This window comes from Lepisosteus platostomus, chromosome 2 (genome assembly GCF_059453375.1).
Source record: "Lepisosteus platostomus isolate fLepPlt1 chromosome 2, fLepPlt1.hap1, whole genome shotgun sequence".
NCBI classification, from domain to species: domain Eukaryota; kingdom Metazoa; phylum Chordata; class Actinopteri; order Semionotiformes; family Lepisosteidae; genus Lepisosteus; species Lepisosteus platostomus.
The window spans coordinates 14,782,048-14,808,391 of NC_142612.1; the positions used below are offsets into that span (position 1 = coordinate 14,782,048).

The following is a 26,344-nucleotide window of genomic DNA, read 5'->3' on the forward strand; positions in this document are numbered from 1 at the left end:
ATTGAATAAATGCATTTTATTACAGATCATGTATCATTGCAATATGGCCACACTAAGAAGGGCTGCGAAACGAGGATTTGGGATTTATACTATTATAGGCGGTCCCCCTTCGACATTGCCTCACTTATGTCGTTTGATGGAGGAACGCGACGTAAAAAAATCCCCATGCATACATAAAGTCGTGAGTCCTCCCATTAAATCTTCAGCTTGTGTACTCAGTATGTTCAGCAAAGTTTCTATGACCTTTGTAGTCTCAGGTTGACTGCCTGTTACTTCAACTTCATAGTGTCGTATCTTTGCAGTCCCTAAGAAGTATGAACTGCACTAGTGCTATGCTTACATCCACGGAAACGTGTCGGCATTATGCTGGAAATTAGATGTAACATAGTAAACTGGGTGAATGTGCAGTGGACATTGGCTGTGCCCTCAAATCGCCACTAAGGTACTAAGTGCTAATGAAATATATAGGATGGCTAAAAATACCTTAAAAGTAAAAATAACAGCAAAGGAGTGAGATAATGAAAAAAGGAGTGATTGCTGACATTATGGATTGAAGATCTCCAATACCAAAACCCTCCAAATCAGCTTAGCCCTCATTCAGGAGGAAGCCTTAAACTTTGTTATAATGGCTACAAAATAGTTGGGAGCATTTACAGTTATGCAAAACAAAGGCCGCTCGTGGTTGGTTTCACTGTTTTTAGAAACAGTACAGAACTTACAGCTGGGTGCAAAACCCTACCCATACCTGTTCCAGGCAATCTGCTTCCCACTGGGTATACTGAAAACCTCCTGCGGAGTGGTAACTTTGTACAACTGAAATTGAAAACTATGTTCCTGGAAAAAGTGTGAAGAAACAGGACACTTCATTTTGCCAACAGAAGACTTTTAAGCAGTCACACCAAAGGTAGATGATAGTTTAATGCAAGCTCACCAAGAAAAGAAAAAAAATGTATCGTAACCATCAGAAGATCTGAAATACATCCAAAATACTGGAATGTACCTGCCTGTATGCAAAACAAAGGATGTAGGGGGGTATTCCATATCTAGGTTGGAGATTTTTTTAACAACCATAATTTATCAAAGTTTTGTGGATGTTTAACCAAAGTGTACGCTAGTCTTGGAAAACTTCAGGTATATCAAAAGTATAACAACCAAAGGACTAAAAAAGGTAAAAAAAGTAACATTTATTTACATATCACACAATTTTGTTTACACAGAAATGTGTTTTATGAAAGAAAACACTTCCTCTATACAGATGACGGAGTTTGGGCGTCAACTAAACATCAGAGCAATACTGACTTTTGAGATTGCTTAGGAAGTCCTTATTTGTAGAGCTGGGTAGTGACTGAAACGTACAGACCACACTCCCACTTTGTCTTCTGTACAGTTAACTCATCAGCAAGAGACACCACATTAACAGGCGGCCTACAGAGAAAGGTGAAAGGGCCATAATGTATTTAACCAAACCAGATTGTTCAAATAGTTGGTAACCTTTATGTTCCAATTAATTTAGTCAATTGCATTTTTTTGTTCTTTTAATTCTAGACATACAATATTTTTCTGCTACCAAATGCAGTAGCTTATTAAACCACAAGATCTGGGAATGTGCTTGCAGAATGTTTGCTTGTAGGACCTCCTGCTGGGTGCAAACACCTGCCCGTACCTGTTCCAGGCAGTAAACTTTCTGCTGTGTATACCGTGTGAACTAAAAAACCAACTGCAGACTGGTAACTTTGTACTACAGATTCTTCATTTTAGCTTTTCGGAAATCTCTGCCCCTTCCCCTCTGTCCCTCTCTGGCACGCCGAGGTCTGAGCCGGCACACTGGCCCGCCTGTGGACTCTGGGCAGCGGAGGCGTTGTCTGTGGAGACGGGGGTGGTGGCCCTATCGCAGTGTATGTGCTGAGGAGTGAGGGCCAGGTTTGTACCCCCCTCATCTTCTGAGGATTTCTTTGAACCTGGTGATGGACTCGCACTTGGGGAACTGCTTCTCCTCTTACTCTTCTTCTTTTTGCTTTTCTTTTTCTTACTCTTCTTGGTGCGTTTGTGGCGGGGGCTCTTGCTCCTCGAGCACCTGGTGCTCCCGCCGCCTGGCCGTCCGGGGCTGCCGCTCCGGCTCTTCTTTGCCCTCCTCTCCCCGCTGCGACTCCTGGACCTCGGCCTTCTCCCCGAGGACCTCGGGGAAGGCCCCCTCCCCCTCCTCCTCTCTCCGCCTCGACTCCGGGACCTGGACGCGCTCCTGCCCTTTGACCTGTGCCTCTCCCTGCTGCGAGACGAGCGTCGCTTCCTGCTTCTGGACCTCCTCGCCCCAGCCGGGCTCCTGGACCGCTGCCGTCTCCTCCTCTCCCTGCTCCTGCTTCTGTAACTGCTCCAGTGCCTGTCCGATTCCCCGTTGCGCCTGTGCGTGCTCTCGGGGCTGTAGCTGCGCTGGCGTCTGCTCCAATCCCTGTGCTCCGACAGCCGCCAGCTGAACTGGCCACCCCTGTCGGGGGACACGTTGAAATCTCGGTCTGCCTCCCAGAACTCGCTGTTGGGATTCTTGTACACATGAAGGAAGTTGCAGTGCTTGCCCCTGGGGCACTTGTGCTTATTGAAAAGCCCTGTTGACAAATAAGAACAATCATTCACAAATATGGCTGAGAGATGCAACTAAATGAGCAAGCAAGAAGGACTTATTATTATTTTCCAAATACGCATATATGTAATTTGTAATCACTTGTCACATGACATTGCAATGCATAATAATAATAAAGCAAAATTAAAGCCAGAAAAGGCCAAATAATTTCAGAAGAGCTGCAGAAACCCGAGTTATCTCTTCAGAAAAGAACTTAACCTCTTCAGAAAACCAGTCAGCAATGTCAATGTACTCTACCCACACACCCCCCCAAATAAAAAGAATTTTAAAAAGTTTGTTTTGCATTTGAATGTGCTTCTTTTCTTGAACCATTCTCAGAATGTTCTAAATATGACAAGTATACTTGAAAAGAAAAGATTAGCACTTTTGTTTTTCTCGCCCTGCTTACCACACAGTGCCGTCTTCCACCGGGTCACTGGGGAGAACTCGCACTGCAGCTGTTTTCCTGCATACCAGCGGCCATTAAACAGCTTGAAGGCCTCATTGCACTCCTCCTCCCTGCAGGCAAACCACAGCACAGACCGTTGACAGGCAGTACTCCATCAGCCCACGCACATCACAGACTTGGCTATAAAGCACCAGGGGGCTTACACTGAGAAACAATATCGAGACTAATATGAACTATGAAGGGTAGCAAGGCATTCAGACTAAGACTTCAACACTTAAAGCTAAATGTTAATCTAACCTTATACAGGTTGATGCAGCTTTTTAAAATAAGTGTCAATTTTATGTACTCATTAAATGTCTCACATTTCCTCCATTTAAAGTCTAAACTATAAAAATGTGTACTAATAGAAGCTACAATGCCTTTTATTTCCTGTGCTTCAAAACTGATTCATAAATCCAACTTAAAAAAATAACTTACTTTTCATATTGGACATACACATTTCCTCTCAGGTGTGGCTCAAAATTGCAGCTTACCTGTAACAAACCAGATCACAATTGAGCACGTCTTGATCATGTGTTAGTCCTGTCCAATAAGGGTTTGAATAGTATAAGACTGTCAAAGTATTATAAGAATTAATATTAATATTATGTTACAACTTAAACGAGAACTGCTACACTATTTATGGCCTATTGTAAAAAAGCAGGATGGTGAAAGCATCTCTTTTAATCCAACAGAAATACTGCTTACAATTTTGAGATGGCTGTCAACAAATACTACTTAACTCTGCATGCAGATCACATGGAACATTTCTGTTGTGAAATGTCTGCTGCACAGCCTATTTTTTGTTAGCTTGTACATCACATTGCATTAGTAATGACAGTGACTTGTGAGCAGGAAGGGCTGCATCACGTCACAATTCGAGGGAACTCGAATACGGGTTTGTGACAACGTGGCAATTTACAGTACTTTCATAAATGTTCACGATTTTGTGCTTAGTTCGAATTTTTTACCTTTTTTCTATAATGTCAATTAATTTATTTTGTTACCGATATTTAATAATCTTTGAGAAATTGGGACTGCAGTTCCCCTTTAACAGAAAGCTTCAAATCGAGTTTTTTTCAATCTGCAGATTCTATTGACAACATTTTTCTTTTTCTCACAATCTCATCAGCATGGTGACATGGCAGTTAGCTCCAGGGAGTCAGACTCCAGCTAGGCGTGCCTACTGTATGTGTGTGGTGTTTTCATATCAACTCCCCCATTCCTCCCTGAATTCATGTGGATTTACTACTGTGGGTATTCCAGTTTCTTCCAAGGTTTAAAATAGTCTTGTCTGACTAACTATTCTTTTTGTCTGACTTGTCTGTCCCTTGAGTTTGGTTCAAATAGATTCATACTTCAGGTATGTTTGTATCAACTGTACATGGTTTGCTCCCAGTAAAACCAGCAGTAGCCATGGGCAATAGAACCAGACTAATAAAAATACATAAAAACATGTAAAAATGCATTATGTAATGAAGAGATGCACTTTTGGCAGTTATAAATACATTCCAGGTTAGGACTGTCAATTCTTTTTTATTCCTCACTAATCTGGAGGTAGGATCAAAAGAAATGTGGATCATGCATAGTCTGCCACTAAAACACACACTGTCATTTGTAATTTGGTAATATCCACAGAGCTTTACAGTAACAGCATTGTCTGGAGGAGTGATTGGAATCTCCTTGAGAATTACCTAGTATAGCCAATGTCTCAGGCGACAGTTATGTAAAGAAATTGCACAATTTAATTGCCTACTATTTATTAAGATGCTCTTCATTATAATAAATCCTCCCTCGTATCATATATAGAAAAATAAAAAAATCTTTTGACTTATGTGACCAAGCAACTGGTGAGGGAGTTTCCCCATTTGTGGGTTACTGCATACTTTTCTTCTGTCAGAAATGCAACATTCGGAAAACCTGTATTCAAAGCTTTTCTGCCCGTAACCAGCAATTGCAAACAAAGTAATGTCACTTTCACGTGAATATCTTTCCCCAGAAATGGTGATAATTCCTGCTGTGGCATCCTGACATCTAGTCAGGAAGCCCCGATAATCCTCATCAGCTGAAGTTATTGCTCAACAGTGCACCACTGCCTGAAGAATCACAGGCAGAATCAGCTAATGCCAAAGTTCAGCTGGCTCAACAGGTCGGCATCCTTTCACATATTTACTCTCAGGGGCCTGCTTGAGTAGCACATTTGAGATAGAACATTATTTCTATAGCACAGAAAAATCGCAATTGCACAAAACAGCATTTCTTGTTTTTGGCAGGACATGGGTAAAGAGTGAGGGAATGTACAATAATGTTTGTGTAGGAAAAATGCATGACCAGAAAAAATAATGCTCAAGCCCAAAGGTCAATTCACAATTAATACCATTTTGCCTGTTGCAGGTATAGGCTCAGGGCCCAGACGGATGTGTTTTAATAAAAAGAATGAAGGTTAAACATGAGTACTGGCATGTGAGAAATTACCTTGAACTGCACCACCTTTCCCACAGTTTTGAACTCAGGGAGCACATCTCCATAGAACTCCAGGAACTGCTGGAAGATCTCCTCTTCACTGTACTCCAGGCTGGCATCAGTGTCATAGTCGTCACGGCGGCTCTGTTCCATTCCGAAGGTCAGGAACATTCCCCGGATCATCATAGTGGTGCTGGAGGTCAGGTGGGTGTGCTTACGAGAACACCTGTGTAAAACATGTTTTTGATTGATTTTTAAAAGCCCTCAAAGCACTAGGGAATTTACTGTTCCAATTTCTAATCGTTTCAGTAAATTAAAAACCTTCACATATGCTTATTATTAGACCAAGTCCCATGGTAACTTGCGAAGAACATGGGAAATGTTTTAATAAAAAGGGAACTTTAAGTAGAGCTACCACTTATTAACAATTAAATAGTAAGTTAAAATACTAATAAAATTGTATAAATATACTTTGGGAATTCTAATGTTCATATATCTTATTTCCTGCTGTTTTCAGTACACAGGCCAAATTGTATCCTTAAATTTGCATAATGGCTTTAAAATGGACTGAGCGTAGGTCATTTATAATAATACTTTATTACACTTAATAACATTTATATAACACTGTAAATCCCTGGGTGATGCACAGCACTCATTATGCACCTGCAGCCCCTGTACATAGACTATCAGGTATAGAAGTAAGACATTTCTCTTTTTTTTTTCTTTAATTGGGCATTTAAAGAGATAGTTTCTAGGTGCAGACAATTTAAATAATTATTTTATGTTACTTGAATTATAGTTATGTTAGAAGTCAATCTCTTAGATGGTTACACTTAGGGTTTAAAGTTCTTTAATTACAGCAATCTTGTCAAATTACTATCCTGCTTTACTCATAAAGAAAAGTGTCATTAGTCATATTGTTATAGTTTAAGGTGAAGAAATGCAAGAGCACAATGAAAGTAAAACTAATTCTTAATTTTACTTCATTAAGTGTCTGAACAAGCTTCAGATTATTTTTGTTTCTTGACAACACAAATCAAACAGTTATTTTCCTTTGGTTTAGGATTGATTTAACAGTATGATGGCTGTTAGTTTATTTGATTTTTTTTTAATGTGAGACAGTTTTGCTGAGATCATGTATGATAGCATTGGTCCTTCTTTGATTTGACTTAAAAATTAATTTACCAGTTTTGTTACACAGTCCTAAAGTTCAACTCAAAAAGCAATAAGACTCATACTGATCGACTTATAAGTCGAGATAATCTTTGTGTCGAGATAATCTTTGTGTCAAACAATACAACACATTTTGAGAGTTTATATTACTAAAAAACACCAAACTTTCTATTAATTTTCCGTCAATTAACTATACACCAGGTGAAAAGACTATACTCCTATTTGTATTGGTAATGAGACGATAAAGGTGAATCTCTAACTGGTTTTCATCTCATCTTGTGTGTATCCTGAATTACACATGTGAGGGAATGAGGGCAAAAACCAGATCCATCTATATAGTGAGGTCATGCCCAGGCAGATCTGAACTGTGATATTAACACACAGCAGGAAATTGATTCAGCTTATGTTTTCTGTATTTCCATCATTTGTGATTTATCCTGCATCATGGTTAGTCCTGTCATTGGGATGCACATTCTCCTGCCATGCTGTGTTTGCTCAGCATGCCACATCGGTGCTTTCATTCCATACTGTTACCTAACCAAGTCGTGCAGACTGAAAACAGTGTAACAGCTAGTTCATGATCAGAATAGCTCAATGATGGTGCATCCAAATTGCTCTTTGCTATCCGCATCAGTCTGCTGCAGTGGTTATGTCAACTACTCCACAAACTGAAAAGTCAGGAGAACATTGATGACAATTTAATTAAATATTCAAAATCACAAATTCATCTCACATATGTTTTTTTTTTTACTCTGCAGGTAAAGGTTTATTTCATGCTGAAAAGAGAAGAAAAGAAACACAACGTTTCGGCTGTGTTTCTTTCTTCTTCGGGTGTGTTTATTACCCTGCTGTAAAAGGTGCAATACTTTGGACGAGACAGTAAACCAGTAAGAAAATGAACAAGCATTCAAATTGCTGTTCTCAAATGTGTATGTTCACCGTCAGTTTTGATAATAATGTGGATCTATCTAGCGCACAGAAAACAAAAACAAAATGCAGGTAGTATTCTCCTAAAGCGGCCATATATTTGGTTTCTCTGATCTTAGATGGTGCCTGATTGTAGCGAATGAGGGATGTAATTCCTGCTCGTTTTCTCAGATTGTAAATGCATAGTTCTGTACTTAATGATAACATTTTTAAGGCACAACAGCAAACATAAAAGAAACTGAGCAACACTGTACCTGTCTCCAAACCGGCAGGCTCCTGTCTTGAGAAAGAAAGGGCAGTTTTCCCTGTCTTTCTCTGTCCCATAGTCCTCTGGGGCTTCAGGGTTCACCCATGTACCACCATTCCCTAGCTGTGCCGCAATCACAAATGAAAATTCCCAAGTCAGTGTTTATGGATTTCTAGAGCTCACACTGTATTGATAAAGTACACAGCCGTATTACAATTGTATGTTATACAACCTCCAGGGAAATGATTGTGTTTTAACAGAAGTGAGGATTCTCCATGGTTTAAGGGTAGGATAATAACCAAGAACCTGCTGAAAACAGACTACTGTAGACTTGCAGAAATAAAAGACAATGTTGGTTTTAACATTAAGCAACAAAGGCGATATTATACCAACCTGACTTTCGGCTTCATCCAGCATTTTCTGCACAGCCTCCTACAAATGGTGCAAACACAGGACTGGTAAAGACCCTGAAGTGGGCTAGCAGATATCTGTTAACCTTGGTTAAGAATATATATGTAGCAAACATCACAGTAACAGCAACAGTTAGAATATATGCCCCAACACAGGAATACAGAAGTATTAAATACTGCATATTCAGTGGCCAGTAGCATCAATACTACAATCTGCTCATTAGGCAGTAAAGCCCTCAACCTCTACAGAAGAGATTCTTTAAAAATACATTTCTCATATATGGAATTTATTATCAGATAACATTTATTTTCACAACAGCTGACCACTCACTCTTTACGTACTTTGAGTTAATACATTTAAAATACGAACATTCTGGACCATTTAATATACTTTATCACTTTATCTTCCCCATCACACATTTTCTTCACCCTTTTATTGCGTTTATATTACAAACACGTCTGGAGTTACGAGGGATGTAATGCTAAAACTCTATTCTATTTTTCACAACTCTGTACACAAAATGCAGCTCGCCTTTGGGCATTTTCTTCACAGGGAACACAACTTCTAAGCAATTGCCTCTCAGTCTTGTTTCTTTCAACTATATCTACCTTAAAGCAGCATTAAAAAACAAAAAGACATGAAAATAAATACAAAAAATTGTATTACAATAAAGATCTTTACATCTTCCATGGCACGAGCCAACACTGGATTTAGCTCAGGTCTGGAGGCACTATGGATTACAACAGCAGCGCTTAAATATCTGACTCTACAGAGCTGATGGGCACTATTAGATGTTGGCAGTGTTTTCCTGTCACTGCCAGGAATTTTACTTCAATTACCCAGCTTGACAGATAATTAGAGGCTTCTGTGATGAACAAAACTAATTTCAGACAAGAACCATTGCTTATATCTTTGAAGAATGAATATGGATCCCATTTTAAAGAGTGTGAAGATCCAGACCCTTTCAAGAACTGCTACGTTGGGAGAAATCTGAAAATGTGAGCACCCAACGGATGCTACAAAACAAGTTGGTATCGCCCCGTAGGTAAGAGGACACAAATTAATTTCCTCTGCTGAGGTCTGAAGCTCTTATTACTTTTAATTCTTTGCTTTTTTCCCCCCAAAATGGCCCAGTACAAGTACCTTGATTGCATATATCTGGGCATGGTTCAGCGAACTGAAGAGTGCTTTCACAAGGACCTCATGTTACATGTGAAATAATGAGGGCTGAACACAAAATCTAGTTGTGCTGAAACTGTTAAGGAAATATCTATGTTGTGCATATATTTATAGTTTTAAATGGGTTAAAAATAAAATCTCTGGTTCTTTAGTATATAAAAATTAAAATGTTGGCAAACTTTTTTCATATTAAAAACTGAAAAACAGGTTTATCGAAAGGAGAAGTACATTTCTCATAATTTTTAGAAGTTTTCCAACATGTACTGAATAAAACAGTCAAAATTAGTCTGAGTCAAGACAACCATTAAAGCAAAAAAAAAAGTACTTAGGACACATATCATGGTCGCATATGCCCAACTTTCTGAGAGGTTTTCAGCTTTTCAATCAAAGCAAGCATTTGCAACAGTGGTATTAATGCGTATTTCATTTCAAATGCAAACCTTTTTCCACACAGTTATGATGAATAATATTGATAAACATATGCATTTTATGTTGAGATCAGTATATTTAGCTTTAAAATCTAAAATAATTAATGATGGTCTATTTAGACAAACAATAACAGCAGAAAACCTAATTGCATTATAATCTTTTATAAATAAAAAGATACTTTCTCATCCAGGGGAAGCAGGTGATCTGCAGTACAGTATCTCTTTGAGTTTATCTTGGTTAAGGAAGATCAGCAATGAATGGAACACAGCTTACTCCAGAAAAATAAAACAATTTTCTTAAGATTGTTAAAAAAATTCAGCTTTAACATTTTTTGTTTATGGAGACAGCAAAAATACAACTTAGATTTTTGAAATGTCAGAGAGAGCCATTCTGATATTTTTCATGTCATGTACAGTGCTTTGAATGGCACTCAAATGAAGTCTTCTTATATTCTATCATACATTACTATATTACTATAAAATATTACTATATTACCAAGTTCTATTTATAAAGTCAAATGCTAAACAAATAAGGTAAAGAATCGCTTGCCTTCAGACTAGAGACCCAGTTCAAAAATTAGAACAGCACACCATTCTAAAACTCAAATGTAAATACCAATCAGTAATGACAACAGATCTACTCACGTGTAAATAAAAATATCAGGTGGAGAGTAACTGAATCACTAAACTAAGAGAGGATGGCACAGGGGAATAGTGGGTAGCATTGAGCCTTGCAACACTGGAGCCCTGGATTGCCATCCGTGTGGAGCCTGCATGTTCTCCCAGTGTGCTCATGGGTTACTCTGGGTACTCCAGTTACCATCGTCCAAAAACATGCCAACAGGTTAATTGTCTTCTTTATAATTGGCGCCAGTGTGAGTGTGTGTGCACTGCAATGGTCTAGCGTCCCATCCAGGGTGTATCATGCCCAGTGCTTCCCGGGACAGGCTCTGGGCCACTGTGACCCTGAATTGGATAAGTAGTTACTGAAAGTGATGTGATGTGTGAACTAACAGAAACAGGTAGGATATGCTGCTCTTTAGCTATCCTCCAAGAGCAGGAATCACCTCTCTTTCTCTCTTCTCCTGCTGCTTCTGCTCTCTCTCTTCCTGCTCTTTCCTCTGCTGCTCCTCCCATTCTTCCTTTATTCTTCTCTGCAACGAGAATAAAACGAACGCCACAGGAGTCACTTTAAATCCAAAAAAGTTTAGAAAGGTCCAAAAGCTAATAAATACAGAAAAGACACATTTATAATGAAAGGTGTTACTTAAACAAGTATCAGTTAATACTATTAATAATAATCATAATAATAATCATAATAATAAACTTTATTTTATATAGCGCCTTTAAAGGTGGCTTCTCAAAGCGCTTTACAGGATGACAATAACAATAAGAAGACTACAACAATAAATAAGAAGATTTCACAAGATAAGACACAATTACAATTACAACAATAACAATAGAGGAGACCATGGAAGGTGGTACTAAGAAGAGCAGAGGGGTGAAGAATGGAACCAGTTAAGTAAAGGCTTTTCTGAAGAAGAAGGTTTTGAGTCTGGATTTGAAGGAGTTTAGAGAAGGTGACTCTCGGATATCCTTGGGCAAAGAGATTAACTGCCATAATGGCTATCTATTATCCTCCAGCTGCACTCTGTAACTCATGCATGTACTGAGTGCTGCAAGTTCACAAAGTTAGCAGAAAATATATATTTTTTCGGTGGCAAATATACTGACATTTCATTGAACAGTCATGATATATTTCAATTTCTTCAGCAGAAGGGTCAGCAAGTGAGGTCTCAGGACCTGACCGATGCAGTGACATACAGTCAGGATGTAGTAGGATCTTGTAACAACTAGACACTTCTGCCCAAGCCATTACATTTGGACCACATTGACTGGTCTGCTGTGAACAATTAGAATATATTACTGTATATCTGAGTCACATCGGGGTGATCCACACAAAACCTTGCTAAAAGGTTCGCCATTAATCATGCAACAAGTTCATTTTGGCTGACAAGTTCATTTAGGTTATTGATCTTTTGTTTTTTTCTTGATATTCAATAGGTTTGACATTTAATAGATTAAATACCAAAAGCATCTATGCCCAATCAACTTTCTAATCAAGTGACTGATTGTTTGTGCCATAGTTATAGTCAGCCAAGGGTATTACATTATGTTCTGAATGATCATTTAGTCAAAAGGACACCCAAAATATTTAATCAATATCCATACACTTTTTTTCTAAAACCATACACGGATAATATGATATGCTTCTTCTGATCTAATTTTCCGATTAAAAGTAAATAATATACATGCTGGTCACTTAGCATTAGTTCTATTTCACCATATAAGGTTTAAGATAGTTTTAAAGACTTCATAACAGTGTACAACAGGGGAAGGGTTCTGGGTATATTTTCTTTAAATATACTGTCATGAAGTCTTAATTCCTCTCCAAAGTCTGTCTGTACATTGTGTTTTGTTGAATTTACCTCCTCTTCCTCCTTTTTCCTTCTTATTGCTTCCTCCCTCTCCTCATTCAGCCTGAACTCCTCCTGAGCAATCCTCTCTCTCTCCAACCACTCCAAGTGCAGACGTTGCCTAAACAGCAAAGAGGAAAATAATTTTCACTCTTGATTATTAATAGAATATAAATATAAGAGACAACATATTTACAGCCTTCTCTAGGTGGTGTGAGGTGATAACCAGGAAGTGAAAACCTCTTGATAACATTACAGTGACAGCATCAATTCAATGTATATTAAACCAGGTAGGCTTTATAACTATTAACTATTAAGCCAGGTAAGCATTACAACAGCATTTGGCTACACTGTCTTATTTTAAAAGAAAGCAAGTCGATCCAGCAAAGGTGAGGTAAGACAGAACATACACATCTCCATCTCCAGGAACATCAATCAAATGGAAAAAGCTGAGGAACGTGATGAGTTTGGCTTACTATCTAGACAAAGAGCAGCGTCTTTATATGTAGCTGCTGAGATGGGACTAGGGAGACAAACCTTTCTTCTTCAGCCCTCTTTTCCTCCTCTTCATCATCCTGATCTGGTAAAGTCTCATTCTCTGCTTCCTCTTCTTCTCCTACTTCTAAAAATGCAAAAGAAGTTGCAATTTTTCTTCTTTAGAAAAGAAGAAATACATATTCAGAAAACTTAACCTTACAATTTTGTAGCAAACACCAAATGCCTAAAATATAACTGTTTGCAAACACACCATTTATTATTAAACACAACATAGTAAGCGATACCTGAATCCCTCAGTTTCGCCAAGGCTTGGCGCTTTTTTTTCCGTCTCTCTTTCTTTAGTGCGGCTCTACGCTGTTTATGGCTGTAAAGGAGAATAAGTGGTCATTTACACATACACTTAGGAACACACTACCCTTCGCCTGTGTAACCAAATAATTGCTCCATTTCCTTTTTATAACAAAATCTTATTTTTTTTATCGGTAACTTATTTATATCCGAGTAAACTATTCTGTGACCACAAATTAAGATGCCTGTAAGGGGATGCAGTACTTCATGTGCATATATCATACATTTCTAAAGTAAATTATATATTTCAAAGAAAACAGAGCAATATTTAATTTGAGGACTCTTAGTGCAAAGAAATACCAGTTAATTTCTGTAGTTGCGTTGTCACATAAACGTACTTTCCAATCGAACCCTTTCTACGTGAAAACAAAGACAATCCCTACACCACTTCAAGCTTTCGTTTTAGTTTATACATATCAGTGCTTGCTTAGGTTCAATTTAAATGGGAGAAATCCTGTTGTAATTACTCTTATTCACAATTCAAAATACTACCTCAGTCCTGAATTCGTCAACGCTACCACGGGCGCTGCCATCTTTATTTTTCTGACGTCACGTCCGGATCATAAGTGAACCGATTTCCTAATGTCATAGACGAGCTGTAATGCTTTTAATAGACCCACATTTTTAATAACTTCTGCATCGATTGGGTTATATTACCTTTGACAAAAAATATACTACCCCACTATTGTTTTTGGTGCAACAAAGTTTTGATTTATTTTTCTGAGGGCATAATTTGACAGGGAAAAGAAAAATCAGCTGTTGATATAATCAGCATACACTGCTATATGTGCTATTTTAAACTTTATATGTTCCATTTCAGTTCATTCAGTTATAGGTATTTAACAAATGGCATCAGTGGTATTAATGAATGGACTACAGTATATCCTCATTTAGGGGCTTTCAATCATCTTCTCTAAACGATTTTACGGTTTATCTAACACCGAGACAGTAGTTCTTCTTTGAACATTGTACAGTCGGTGGTACTCATAAATAAGAAGCACAAAAACGTCTTGATAACGTATCCCATTGCCGAGTCAGAAAAAAACTGAAAAGGCCCGCTCTTTAAAAACTCAAACACTGCCCAACTTCCCCTCTTTGAGCTGTGCAGGTTCAGCGCCTGTGCGGTGAACTCTGTGGTCTGAGAGGGCGCAAGCGCACTGGCTCTCTGGCGACATACAGGCGCGGATTGTTGAAAGGGGAGTACAGCAGGAGACTGATGCTAAAATTAATATTTGGCGCATATAAAACCTAAAATAAAAGGCGGCGTTGTTTCCCGTGAGCAAGCGTATCTCATTGTAATACCTTAATTCGCGACGTATATTCGCCAACAACGAGGGCTGAGTAATGGCGGACAAAGAAGGTATAGTAGAGGCATGCTTGTCCTTTATTGTGCGTGTTGCTTTATCCTGGTGTCGACTGATTTTTTTTTCTCTGTTTTGACCGCTGGAAAACAACCCCGAGAGACCTTGCATTGGTTTAAAATTGGTTTAAAAATTCCGCTGGAGATTTGGAAAGTTGGAAAGTGGATAGAAAACGGAGTTTGACTTGATTTCCTTAAAATATCCCGTTACATTTCGTGTTGTGAATTATCTACTCCCCTTTGTTAAAAATTCTAGCATAAGAAAAGAATTAGAACTGGAACTTTGTTTTTGCGATTGGTGTAGAACAGAGTGCTGATTGTGCTGTTTTCCCTCTAAAATACACATGCAAATACTTCGGAGATTAAAGTGACTCTGCTTACTGTATCCCTTCCTTGGGGCTGCGTAGGAATATGGTTCTTGTATTTAATTTAGATGCTACTCTGAATGTCTGACTAGAGTTAAGATTGACGCAGATACAGTTCTACAGAAATCCAGTTATTGCAATGGAAATCAAAACCAGAGGCTGAGGGTGGATGGCAAATTTAAACTTGAGCATACACCTTTTATCTTGGCTTAAAAAACAATATAATAATAATAATAAAACATGTACTGTGAACATTTAGAATCGTTCCTTTAGCAACTAATTTCAAGGAGGGGGAGTTGTTTCCCTGCCTTTAAAATGCACATCATTAAGTTTGGTTAAGGGAAGTGCAGTTCAACCGAACAGGAGTGATTTCTGCACACAAAGGGTTGTGGGAGTCTGGAACAAGCCTGTTGCCATGTTGTTGAATCTGCAACCCCAGGATCTTTCACAGAACAGCTGGACGAGATCCTCTGACCAATCACCATTTAGCAACCAAGCGAGCTGTATGGTCTGAAAGGGTTTCTCTCCCTTGTGTCCTGTGTTCTCCTGTATGTGGGAATTGGGATAGAAGGCTGTGCTGTTTGCCTTTATAGGTTCCAGATGTCAAGAGAGACACGCAGTGTTAGCTGAGCATTTTTCTTTCCTTGATTTTAAGATGCTGAGGGTTGTGGGAGGCGGATAACATAAGAGAGCTGCAATCCTGTTTTTCTTTGGAGAAAATGCATGCAGTTTTTCAGTGTCTCACAGCTTCCACTGTGTTTTGCAGTGTATGACGATGCAGTGGAAGAGAGGGTCATTAATGAGGAGTACAAGATCTGGAAGAAGAACACTCCTTTCCTGTATGACCTGGTAATGACACATGCCCTGGAGTGGCCAAGCCTGACTGTGCAGTGGCTGCCAGACGTCAATAGGTAAGTCATGTTTGGAAGCCAATGTGTTTTAATGGGGCCCAATTCAATGGGACAGAAATAGAACTTAAGGATTAAGTTCAGTTTAAGGATCACTGTTAGGGACCTTATACTGTATATGTCATTGTGACCAAGTAAATTCTGGGTTTGCTAATAGGCGTCCGTACTGTGTGGTGGCTTCAGAATGCAATACTGTTTGCATTTTGTTGTCATCAGGAGTTATTTGGAATGATCTTCTGCTTTCATTTGGGTTTTCAACATTAACATCTTGCACCGTTGAGGCATGGTGGAAAAAAATATCCCAGAAAATGTACTATAAAGCAGTAGTGTAGCCATTTGCAGAATGCACTGCAGTGTTACCACCCTCTAGGCGATCTTGTCAGATTATAGAAGCTGCGCAAGGCTGGGGTTGGTCAGTCCTGGGATGGGAGGCACCTGAGGAAAACCAGGCTGCTGCTCTAAGGGGTGTTATTGAATCAGTAGGTGGGAAACCTTCCTCTCAACCAAGATTGTCAAGACCAGTGTGGTGACCTAGAAGCGCAGTAAGAGTTGCTGGCCTCTGGACAAAACATCCTACTAAGATCCTGACTTATTATGAGTTCCTTTACTTAAATAGTTTAAAAAAAAAACAAGAATAGTACCTAATCGGGTCTTTTTTAGTGCAGTTTCTCCCGTTTCCATTTAATTTTTATGACTTTTAAGAGGTACTTTCATTTTAATGCTCATGACTGTCGTATGTGTGTGTGTATAAAGGCCAGAAGGGAAGGACTATGCCATTCATCGGCTGGTGTTGGGAACCCACACTTCAGATGAACAGAACCACCTGGTCATCGCCAGCGTGCAGATCCCCAATGACGACGCCCAGTTTGACACCTCCCACTATGACAGCGAAAAAGGAGGTGAGACAGGCTGGTGTGCCCCATAGAGTGTGTAGTGTCAGATTAATGATGATGATTATTATTATTAAGCAGATGACAGATTTTGTAATTGCATTGAAAACAATAGAGGATGTAGAAGTACGTTCTGCAATTAAAGCAATTGCAGACAACAATTCTGCTATTTCCATTCAGTTCTGAGCACAGGGATGAATCTAAAGGTGTAGCCTGGGCAAGGGGGTCTTTGGGAGATGCCAGCTGGAGGTCTGAGACAGTGCAGTGGTGAAGCAAGGGAAGAGAGGGGCAGGAGAGGGAAGAGAAGAGCAGCTAATTGCCCTGCAGAAAATGAGCAGAGAGGCTGCCGGGATATAAGGAGAGAGGAGGGATTGGGGATGGGATTGGCGCAGAGCGAATGTACGAGATCTTAAATCTGGTAGAAGCAGTGATGGTTGAATAGGAGAAGCAAGGGTGCTGAAGAAAGGATGAATTGTGCATCTGGACCAGACTGGTATTGGAAGAAACCTTTAAGATGGGATTTATTTCTTTCCAAACGAGAATGAAGAGGTGTTTCATTTTTAGGTGGCTTTTGTAAAGGTTAAATATTGTGCCCGTGTAACTTGTAATGTTGTTTCATGGGAGATTTGTCTTTTGTTTCACTATAAATATGTTTCACTATTTATTTTTCCTTACCGTCTTCTAACAATGATCTGTTTTCATATTTTTGACCACTGAATTGTTTGGAGGTACAGTGGTTAAGTGTGACCGATAGAAAAGGGTCATATTTCAGTCCTATACGGTCCATCAAATTTGAGGAATTTTTATAGTCACGATTTATAGGTTGGTGAAGTGGGAAAACGTGAAATGGCAGAGGAACCTTGTTGGATTCCGGTACGAGAGCAGTCGGATTTTAACGTTTTTGTAGGTGTCCTTGAGTTCTATCAAGCTTGATATGTAGCATTTTGCAGATTAGTTTTTAACGTTACCCTTCAGCGTGTCTTTTTTGTTAGAAAAGTGTAAGGGAAGTGGACTTGTGAAACTTCTATAAAATAACGCTCTTTCATTCTCCCCTTATCAGCAGGTAAGCGATTCCTCAGCTGGGCTGCAGAGGGAAAAGATCCTGGGGGTTGTGGGGCACCAGTCAGCATGGCCAGCACACACCCCAGGTTACAGGAGGGGATGAGTCGCAAAATGAGCACCTTTCCTGAGGTAGTATTATACATTCTGGGGGGCGCACCACCCTTTTCGGAGATTTTGGGATGCACTCCTTCTCCAGCCTTCCCTGTGCAGTGAGGCTATAGGTAACATGATCTGGAATAAATTATCCTTAAATTTATATAGACTTATTTAGCGCTTTTCTGGACACTCCATTCAAAGCGCTTTACAGGTAATGGGGATCCCCTCCACCATCACCGTTGTGCAGCCCCCACCTGGATGATGCGACGGCAGCCTTAGTGCACCAGTACCCTCACCACACATCAGCTATCAGTGGGGAGGAGAACAGTGTGATAAACAAAAGCCAATTTATAGATGGGGATTATTAGGAGGCCATGATTGGTAAAGGCCAGGGGGAAATTTGGCCAGGACACAGGGGTTGAAACCCCTACTCTTTTTGAGAAACGCCCTAGCAAGAGTAAGGTGCCAGCTGTTCATTGGCTATGCTTACCAACATGGGAAAATGAACCAAAAGATCTGTAATTGTGTTAAAATATATAGCTGAGTTTTGTTCAGGAACATTATGAAGTTAGTCGTTTTCCTCTGCATTATTGTGATGCTTGTGTGTGTTTTAGCTTCCAGTTGAACTTGAGATATTGTGAAGGTTTTTTTCGTAGTCATAGAAATCATATGATAGAGTCCTGACTGCACAGAGATCATTTGCTTTTTTTATGATTGGCCTCCTTGTTTTCGGGATTTGTTGTTCTACTCTGTTTTTGTATTGCTATAGGGTTTCTTTCAGATTAAGCATTTAGCTACTTGTGTATGATGTAACGGGTTTAATGTTGTAGGACAGGTGCTTTTTATCAATGGAAAAAAAACATTTAACAGTGTCGATTCAATTGCAACACATTTATTGTTCCTGTTTTTAATTACTTTTCTATTCTCTTTAGAATTTGGAGGATTTGGATCAGTGAGTGGAAAGATAGAAATTGAAATCAAGATCAATCACGAGGGAGAAGTGAACCGGGCAAGGTACATGCCACAGAATCCCTGCATCATCGCAACAAAGACGCCAACTTCAGATGTCCTGGTTTTCGACTACACCAAACACCCCTCCAAACCAGGCAAGTGAACGTGGACTTTTGTTCAGTTGTATTCAAAATGGGCCCCTTCAAAGCAGTTTTCTACCAAGTAAAGGAGGTGTGGATCTGTGAGGGAAACATCTCACAACAGGAGCTTGTTTAGCTGGTAAAATAAGCGACCTTCCTTTAAAGGCTACAGTTTTAAATGGGTAGTGAGGAGCCAAGCCGTGCTGCGACGTGCTGCAGGTAACAGCTGGAAGCAGAAAGTGTGAGTGTGGAGTGAAGACCTGGGTCTGCTGAAACAGGGTCTCCATCTGTGTAAATACATAATCCATATCCGTTTGATTTGGGGCTGAGCAAATTGAATTTAGAAGCAGAACCCATTTCCTGCGCATGCTTGAACACCGACTCTGCCTCCCCGGGGTTGTGCGGTGCGGTGCGGTGCTGGCAGTGGAGTCTGCAGCCGCAGGCGCGTAGCGAGGGGAGCGGGGCTCTGCTGCCCGAAGCCGGCTGTAACGCGCCCTGTTTCCTTGCCCCGGGCGCTGCTGCAGACCCCAGCGGCGAGTGTAACCCCGACCTGCGGCTGCGGGGTCACCAGAAGGAGGGCTACGGGCTGTCCTGGAACCCCAACCTGAGCGGCAACCTGCTGAGCGCGTCGGACGACCACGTGAGTGCCCCACGGGGACCGCCGCGCCGTGGTCGCGTCGTCGCGGCACTTCGAATGCCAGATCAGCAGCATTGAACAAGGTGGTGGCTGTAGGGCCAGATGTACCTTGATCTTTGTCGATTTTCCTGTGAGTTCACTAATTCACTAATTGCTGTAAAGTTTCATAGATTCAGTTTAAGCCAAACTTTCCATTTGGCTCAAAATGGTATTACGGAGCTGGAGAAACTGCCGTGACGTTGGGTGTAATAGGCTGCACATCGCTCCAGGAAGGGGCAGGGTTAAAAACAAGGCTCTAGCTTCCCTGCTAGTTTCTTGCGCTTTTAAAACATCTGAAATGGCTATTTCTTCTCTTGCTCTAGACAATATGCCTTTGGGACATCAGCGGAGGACCGAAGGAGGGAAAGATCGTCGATGCCAAGACGATCTTCACCGGCCACACCGCGGTGGTGGAGGACGTGTCCTGGCACCTGCTCCACGAGTCCTTGTTTGGCTCCGTGGCCGACGACCAGAAGCTGATGATGTGAGTGCGGATGAGCGTTCCCACCGTTCCACACCATCTCTGGAGATCCAGGCGAACTCTTCAGGATATACGGACAGAGAAACTAAGCGGAGGGGGGGGCGTTTTGCAAAGGCTAAATCAGCCTGTGCAGCACTGTCCGGTTCTGTAACCTTTTCCTAAATCCTGCGACTAACCGTACGACTGGTGTGTCTTCCCCAGCTGGGACACGCGGTCTAACAACACGTCCAAGCCCAGTCACTCCGTGGACGCCCACACCGCGGAAGTCAACTGCCTGTCCTTCAACCCCTACAGCGAGTTCATCCTGGCCACCGGCTCCGCTGACAAGGTTTGGACGTCTGTCCTCCGCTTTACTTCCAGTACGGCAGAGGGTCACGAGAAAGCGTTTGTGCTCTTTTTGGCACAAATGCTTTGGTGGTTACCATCCTCAAAGCTTCCATCTGCTCCACCACTTGCCATCTTGAAATCTTACCATTGTTGCCAAGTCACAGGAAATCAGGTTGCAGCCTTTGTATATACTTCACCTTGTGACAGAGCTGCTGCAGAAAACGGATTTTCAATTGTAAACCAGTCTGTAATCATTTTGACAATGACATGCACCGTCGTCTGTCACCCTTGGCTGGTGTGGATCGGGTTTTGCATGGAGGAAATTGGATTCCTGTTGCTCAATATTATGACTCTTGACTTAGATAGGGTTTTAACTCATTTACATTATAGAGATGTGAACAACAGTGAAAAGAAAACCGATGGAATGTGCTTTATTTTTTGTGCTCACCATATGTATTTGGAGGACACCACAAAGAAAACACTCAAACTCAAACTGACAACAAAAGAGCTGTACCCAGAATTCTTTTTGGGGGGGGAATCCCCTTTGCGGTTTAATATCTGAGCTCTTAAAGTACAGATCAAATGCAGATGCCCTGCTTGTTTTGCGAACAGTGCTGTTGCGGTGCTGTGGCTCTGGTCTCAGTTGATTTTGTTCTTCAGACGGTGGCCCTCTGGGATCTCCGGAACCTCAAACTGAAGCTTCACTCCTTTGAGTCGCACAAGGATGAGATATTCCAGGTAATACTCAATATAAAGGGTGGCATAGAAAGAAGAAAGCAAAGACTGGATAGGGTGTCTACTCCTTGGTTTCCAAATTAGAGAGGCTCTAATTCAGTGTCAAAGATGGGAAGTGACAAGCCTTTGTTCCTGAGAACTGCTTTATTTACCACACAGAACCTTTCAAGACTTACAAACAGTAGAAGTACAACTATACCAGAACCCTGTAACTTTACTCCCTCCCAATTACACTAAACCCATGTAAATTACACATTACTACTTCTATACATCACCTTCCGATAGCAGTTGCACATAAACCATTACACCTTTTATTGTCTACTCTTATGTTGAATGGTGTGATGGAGTATGGGATAGCATTTCTTTAGTTCATTTGAGAAATTACAAGGATTACAGCAAATGTCATGCTCCCGATTATTTTTCTGAGAAATGATTTATTATAGTTGAATGCAATTACACCATAATGGCAATAAAGTGCAGAAGCAGCTGCTATTATACCGTCATCAAGAAAGCTTTATCTTTCTGTGAAAACAAACAGTGTCTTCACATCATCCTCTGATTGAAAAAGATGCCCCAGTAGAGAATCCTGCAGAGTGGACATGATCTGAACTGTATCTCATATCACATATCACTATGGGCATTTCCCCTTCCTTTGTCACAAATTCAATTACAGCTCTCAGCTTAAAGCACGGCTGACATTTCGGCTAGTTTGAGCTCTGCTCTTATATCCCGGAGGTGGAGCCGCAAGTTGGAAATAATGGAGTCAATTGCAATAAAACATTGCTCAGAAAAACATCAGGACTTCTGGGTTGGCCCACGTATTTGAGGGTCAGCCCCTGACTTAAACTGTTTTTTCAACGTATTGTTGTGTTATCACAATTCCTCAAGACTACAGAGGGCTATCTTGTGCATTTACAATCAGAAGCGTATGCTGGCCTGAGCTTTATTGCACTGACAGTGAATTACTGACTTCATTGGCAGGTGCAATGGTCCCCTCACAACGAAACCATTCTGGCTTCCAGCGGCACAGACAGAAGGCTTAACGTCTGGGATCTGAGGTGAAACTGCCCTTTCTCTTTTTGACCTCGGTGTCTTGTGTATAAAACCAGCATATTTTCACATTGAAAGCAACTTAAGGAGATATCGACCTGGAATGTATTTGCTGTTAGTGTCTGATTTAAATTGTAGATGTTCAGGAATGTTAGTAGTCAGTTCTGACTTCCGTTTCTGCTCATGTAAAATCATAGCATTTAAACTAAGTCTTTTTAAAAAAGCTAAACAATGTTTCTGGCTAATTATCCACAACTGTAATCCGAAAGAAACACTGTTTAAAATGGGTCCCAAGTCCTGCTGGAAGCCAGCAAGGCTGCAGAGCTAAGGTAGGCTTTCTCATATGACAGTTACTGCCAGTACATGTGATGAGTAGTGAAAATATTAGCGTTGCAGTTTTTAATTGTTCGAAGAGGTGAAGAAAACTCAGCTGATACCATTCTTCAAAGTGTCGTATTCTATTTTGAAACCTCCACAAATTTTACCTCTACTCTGTAGTGTAACCCACACCTTGTTAAAATGTTAAGTTTAGTTTTTGAAACGGCATCAAAAATAAAGTCCTTGTTGTCTGTGCAGCAAAATTGGAGAGGAGCAGTCAGCAGAGGATGCAGAAGATGGACCTCCTGAGCTTCTGGTAAGGCGTGATGAAAGGCCGAGTCTCCAGAGTCAAGTGGATGTTGTATTGGTGCTGACGATACAGCCCATGTCAGTGAACCAGGAAGACAATTGCTAAAGACCTATAGGATATGCCAGCTGGCATCTGAGCCCCCATCTTTAGAGGAGGAAATACTCTTTGCAAGTGTTTCATTATTTCAGTGACCCCCCTGTTACAAACAAGGACCAGTTGTTTTCTGAAACACCCCTCAGTCGGCAGAAAAACACTGTAGTGTGAAGGGTGCTGTTAAACTGTTAGTCTTCATTGGAGAATTAATGTAGCGGTGATGACCGACACCGATTGATCTATATGGGAGCTGGATCCGGTGAGGGCTACCAGTTTTTTTAAACCAATGAACGTATTCAATCTGCAGTTTATCCATGGAGGACATACAGCCAAGATCTCTGACTTCTCCTGGAACCCCAATGAGCCGTGGGTTATCTGCTCCGTTTCGGAGGACAACATCATGCAAGTGTGGCAGATGGTGAGTGAGAACACGATCCAGGTGGTCACTGCTGCCTCCTATCCACAGCGCTGTGCTGTTGTCTGACAACACGGCACTTCTCTGTGGTAGTGGTAAGGCGTCTAAGGGCAGAGACAGTACCAAGGCGTTCTGATTTGTGGTAGTATGAATATCTGGGGTCTCATGACACTAAGCCCGAATGTACTGCCTGCTGCACCCATGCTTTGTGTAGCCCTCTATTTCTAGTTTTTCCTCTCGTCCTTTAACCTTTTACTACCAGTGACATATTTAGCCAATGTCCGCCTGGAATTTCCTCCCCCTTAAACATTTGTTATATCTCTGCAGTAGAACATGGCAGGAGCCTGGTTCAAGTCTTAAATTGAAGCTAACCCCCTTGGCTTTGAGTGTGAATAGTCAAATTTCTTATATTTCTTAATGTGTCCACTCAGCAGACAAACAAAACAGCTGGCGAACATTTTTTCAGATTTTTCAACTATATGCATGTCAAGGGCCTGGGAATGATTTGAAAACCTTGTTCTAGGTGGCTACTAGCTTGGATAAAAAATTTGGGACAAATTGATCAATTAGAAAAAATTCTACATCATGTTTTGTGAAGACTGGACCTGGAATGAAATTTTACGCCTATAAAAAATCATTAAAATATTGAAAATAATAAGAATAAAAACCATTGCAATTACTATAAAAACCTTAAGACACTACTAGAGAGCCTTTATCTGCTGTTATGCAATGAAAAAAAACCTCAGAGTTGCCTTCTGGTGTGAAAAAAAGGAGCACTGATAAGAGATTGATTACCCCTTCTGAGTCAATGATTGACAGCTAAAAATGCAGCCTGAAGCTTCTAGAGGAAGTCTCACCCCCTAAGGGCTCTGAATGGCTGAAAATACAATGAATGACAGCGGTTTTTACCAATCAAATTGCCTTATTTCTGGCGCTCGTTCTTCAAACATTTACTACGTAATCAATAACGTTTACTAGTCTCTAGCTCTTGAGATAAACTAGTCTGGGTTATTTGGGATATATATCATGCTCCAGAATAAGGTAAAAACATGGGATATATATATTTGCTGGTTTTTGCTTTTGCGGTTTTGTTGGTAAAAATGTATGATATTGACATGCTGTGCTTGCCGGGTCGCCGTACGTTTTTTATTGGGATTCTGCTAGTTCATTAATTTATTGGTTTATTGCATAATAGTGTCATGTCTGTGGAAACAAACTTTATGGTTTTGTTGTGGTGATATTTGAGAATACATGCATGTGAGAAAATTTGTGGAGCGGTTTCAAACAAACGTTGTTTATCTCGCAGTTATCTTAAAAATAAAAAGTGTCATCTGGGGAGACAGGAGTGGTCCTCGGTGACCGCGATCCGGACTAAGTTGTTGCAGGGCCTCGGAATTGAATTCCTTCACACTGACGAGTGTGTTCTAAGTATTTAAATTGATAACACTATTATTAGGGTTTCTGCAACTCATTTTGCTGACTGAATGCAGGCGTCGTTCTTCGGCGAATCGCTCAAGTGAAAAGGCTGTTGTGCTTCCTCCAGGCCGAGAATATTTACAACGACGAGGAGTCCGACACCCCCGCCTCCGAACTGGAGGGGCAGGGGTCGTAACCCCACAGCGCCCCAGCAGGGCCGAAGGAAGGGGAGCGACGGGACAGAGGCCGGCGCCTGAGAAAAAGCCCAGCCCCGCCTGGTTACGGACTCCTGTGATTCCAGTCTTCACCTGCCACCGTCTTCTACAACCCATTGATCTACTTCCAGCTCTCCTCCCTCTGCACTGTTAATAGATGCCTTTACACTTGCAAAGCTGTTAAGGGGACAGGTGGACAAACGGGGTGTGTTCCAGTTTATTTTTGTAGTATAAAATGAGTATGTCACTGGGAGAACTGCTGAACGCGCCACCTTGTCCCTTCTCAAGATGAGGTGGTGCTCGAGCGCAGCAGAAGCGTTTGCTAGCGTAGACCTGCTGAAGACATTCTGGTACAAGGTTCTCCAGGGAGCGCTGTGCACAGGTGACAGGACCCTGTGCTTCATTCCAGCACTCAATTTCAAAGAAAGAACACAAGATAAGAGCTGGGGCTTTACGTTTTACCATTTAAATCAGTTTAAGTTGTTTTTCTTCTTCTGTGTTGATGTTTGCGGTTTGGGTACAGTCCTCGGTGGCGCTGTACACCACGAAGCTTTGCTTGCGCCGACGCTTTTCTCCGAATTGCGCCCTCCTGTTTCTCCCAGAGCTAAACAAAGGTTTGATTTTGTGACGCGGCCTGCTAGATTGCTTTAAGGATCAGTTCCGAAAAGCAAGTGTAATCGCATCTTGAAAATTATGCTGTAGCTCATCAAAAGTGGTTCAAATGCTATTCTTCTATTAGGAGCAGCAGTTCAGCGCTGCTGAAATGGACAGCACTTGGCAGGTAGTGGAGATGGCACTTGAACGGGTTTGCGGAGAGGAAAACAAATTTTGGGATGTTAGTAAGGAAAAGCAGTGAATTCCGCTTAATGAGAGTGCTTTTACTTTTTAGTTTTCTGGAGATGCAGTAGATGGCAATGTGACAAATCACACCCATCATGCACCCTGCTTGTTCTTCCAATCCTGTCCACAAGGTGGCAGTGTAAACATGGCATGGGTAGCATTTATTTTCTTTTTTGTACTTTTTGTTCCATTTTGTGCAAAGTATGGTATAAAATGCAATAAACCTTTTGTTATGACTTTTAAAAACTCTTTATTTTGTATGCTTTTTTTATACCACCATGAAGAAATAAAGGTAAAGCAAGAATTTAACTTGTGCTTTTGTCAAGGGAACTTTGCCAGTAGCCATATCACCCTGCAACTCACAACTGGCATCCCACTGAAGCTCAGCAGGTGTGAGGCTGGTCAGTACCTGGATGGCAGACCTCCTGGGTTGCTGCTGGAAGAGGTGTTAGTGGGGCCAGTGGGGGGCGCACACCCTGCACT

General features: G+C 41.0%; 2 protein-coding genes across 3 annotated transcripts; one reads left to right on the forward strand and one right to left on the reverse strand.

Annotated features, from left to right (window-relative positions):
• Positions 1–1,164: 1,164 nt before the first annotated feature.
• Positions 1,165–13,834, reverse strand: zrsr2 (zinc finger (CCCH type), RNA-binding motif and serine/arginine rich 2). The gene is made up of 11 exons (XM_088599886.1): positions 13,706–13,834; positions 13,150–13,229; positions 12,905–12,989; positions 12,380–12,488; positions 10,958–11,044; positions 8,266–8,304; positions 7,880–7,995; positions 5,538–5,751; positions 3,501–3,556; positions 3,024–3,133; positions 1,165–2,600 (listed from the first exon to the last, which is right to left on the reverse strand). The coding sequence occupies exons 1-11, from the start codon at positions 13,744–13,746 to the stop codon at positions 1,750–1,752; spliced, it is 1,788 nt and encodes a 595-aa protein (XP_088456012.1). The 5' UTR covers positions 13,747–13,834; the 3' UTR covers positions 1,165–1,749.
• Positions 13,835–14,340: 506 nt separating this feature from the next.
• rbbp7 (RB binding protein 7, chromatin remodeling factor) lies at positions 14,341–26,107 on the forward strand. 2 transcript variants are annotated; one of them, XM_088599922.1, is made up of 12 exons: positions 14,341–14,573; positions 15,705–15,849; positions 16,600–16,745; positions 18,827–19,000; positions 19,510–19,625; positions 19,985–20,145; positions 20,344–20,470; positions 21,130–21,206; positions 22,182–22,262; positions 22,831–22,888; positions 23,283–23,393; positions 24,934–26,107. In XM_088599922.1, the coding sequence occupies exons 1-12, from the start codon at positions 14,558–14,560 to the stop codon at positions 25,000–25,002; spliced, it is 1,281 nt and encodes a 426-aa protein (XP_088456048.1). In that variant the 5' UTR covers positions 14,341–14,557; the 3' UTR covers positions 25,003–26,107. The 2 variants fall into 2 exon arrangements, with proteins under 2 accessions (XP_088456048.1, XP_088456057.1); XM_088599931.1 differs by having other exon boundaries at positions 14,342–14,573; positions 21,130–21,207; positions 22,186–22,262.
• Positions 26,108–26,344: the final 237 nt, after the last annotated feature.

What these genes read in the sequence shown, in the direction of transcription:
- zrsr2 (XM_088599886.1), bottom strand. Translation starts at nt 13,746, where the DNA reads ATGGCAGCGCCCGTGGTAGCGTTGACGAATTCAGGACTGAG. An exon ending in TGGATGAAGCCGAAAGTCAG is followed by an intron (nt 7,996 to 8,265) that starts GTTGGTATAATA and finishes ATTGCGGCACAG; the next exon opens with CTAGGGAATGGTGGTACATG. An exon ending in GCCTGCCGGTTTGGAGACAG is followed by an intron (nt 5,752 to 7,879) that starts GTACAGTGTTGC and finishes TGTTTTACACAG; the next exon opens with GTGTTCTCGTAAGCACACCC.
- rbbp7 (XM_088599922.1), top strand. An exon ending in CACAAGGATGAGATATTCCA is followed by an intron (nt 21,207 to 22,181) that starts GGTAATACTCAA and finishes CTGACTTCATTG; the next exon opens with GCAGGTGCAATGGTCCCCTC. An exon ending in CTTAACGTCTGGGATCTGAG is followed by an intron (nt 22,263 to 22,830) that starts GTGAAACTGCCC and finishes TTGTCTGTGCAG; the next exon opens with CAAAATTGGAGAGGAGCAGT.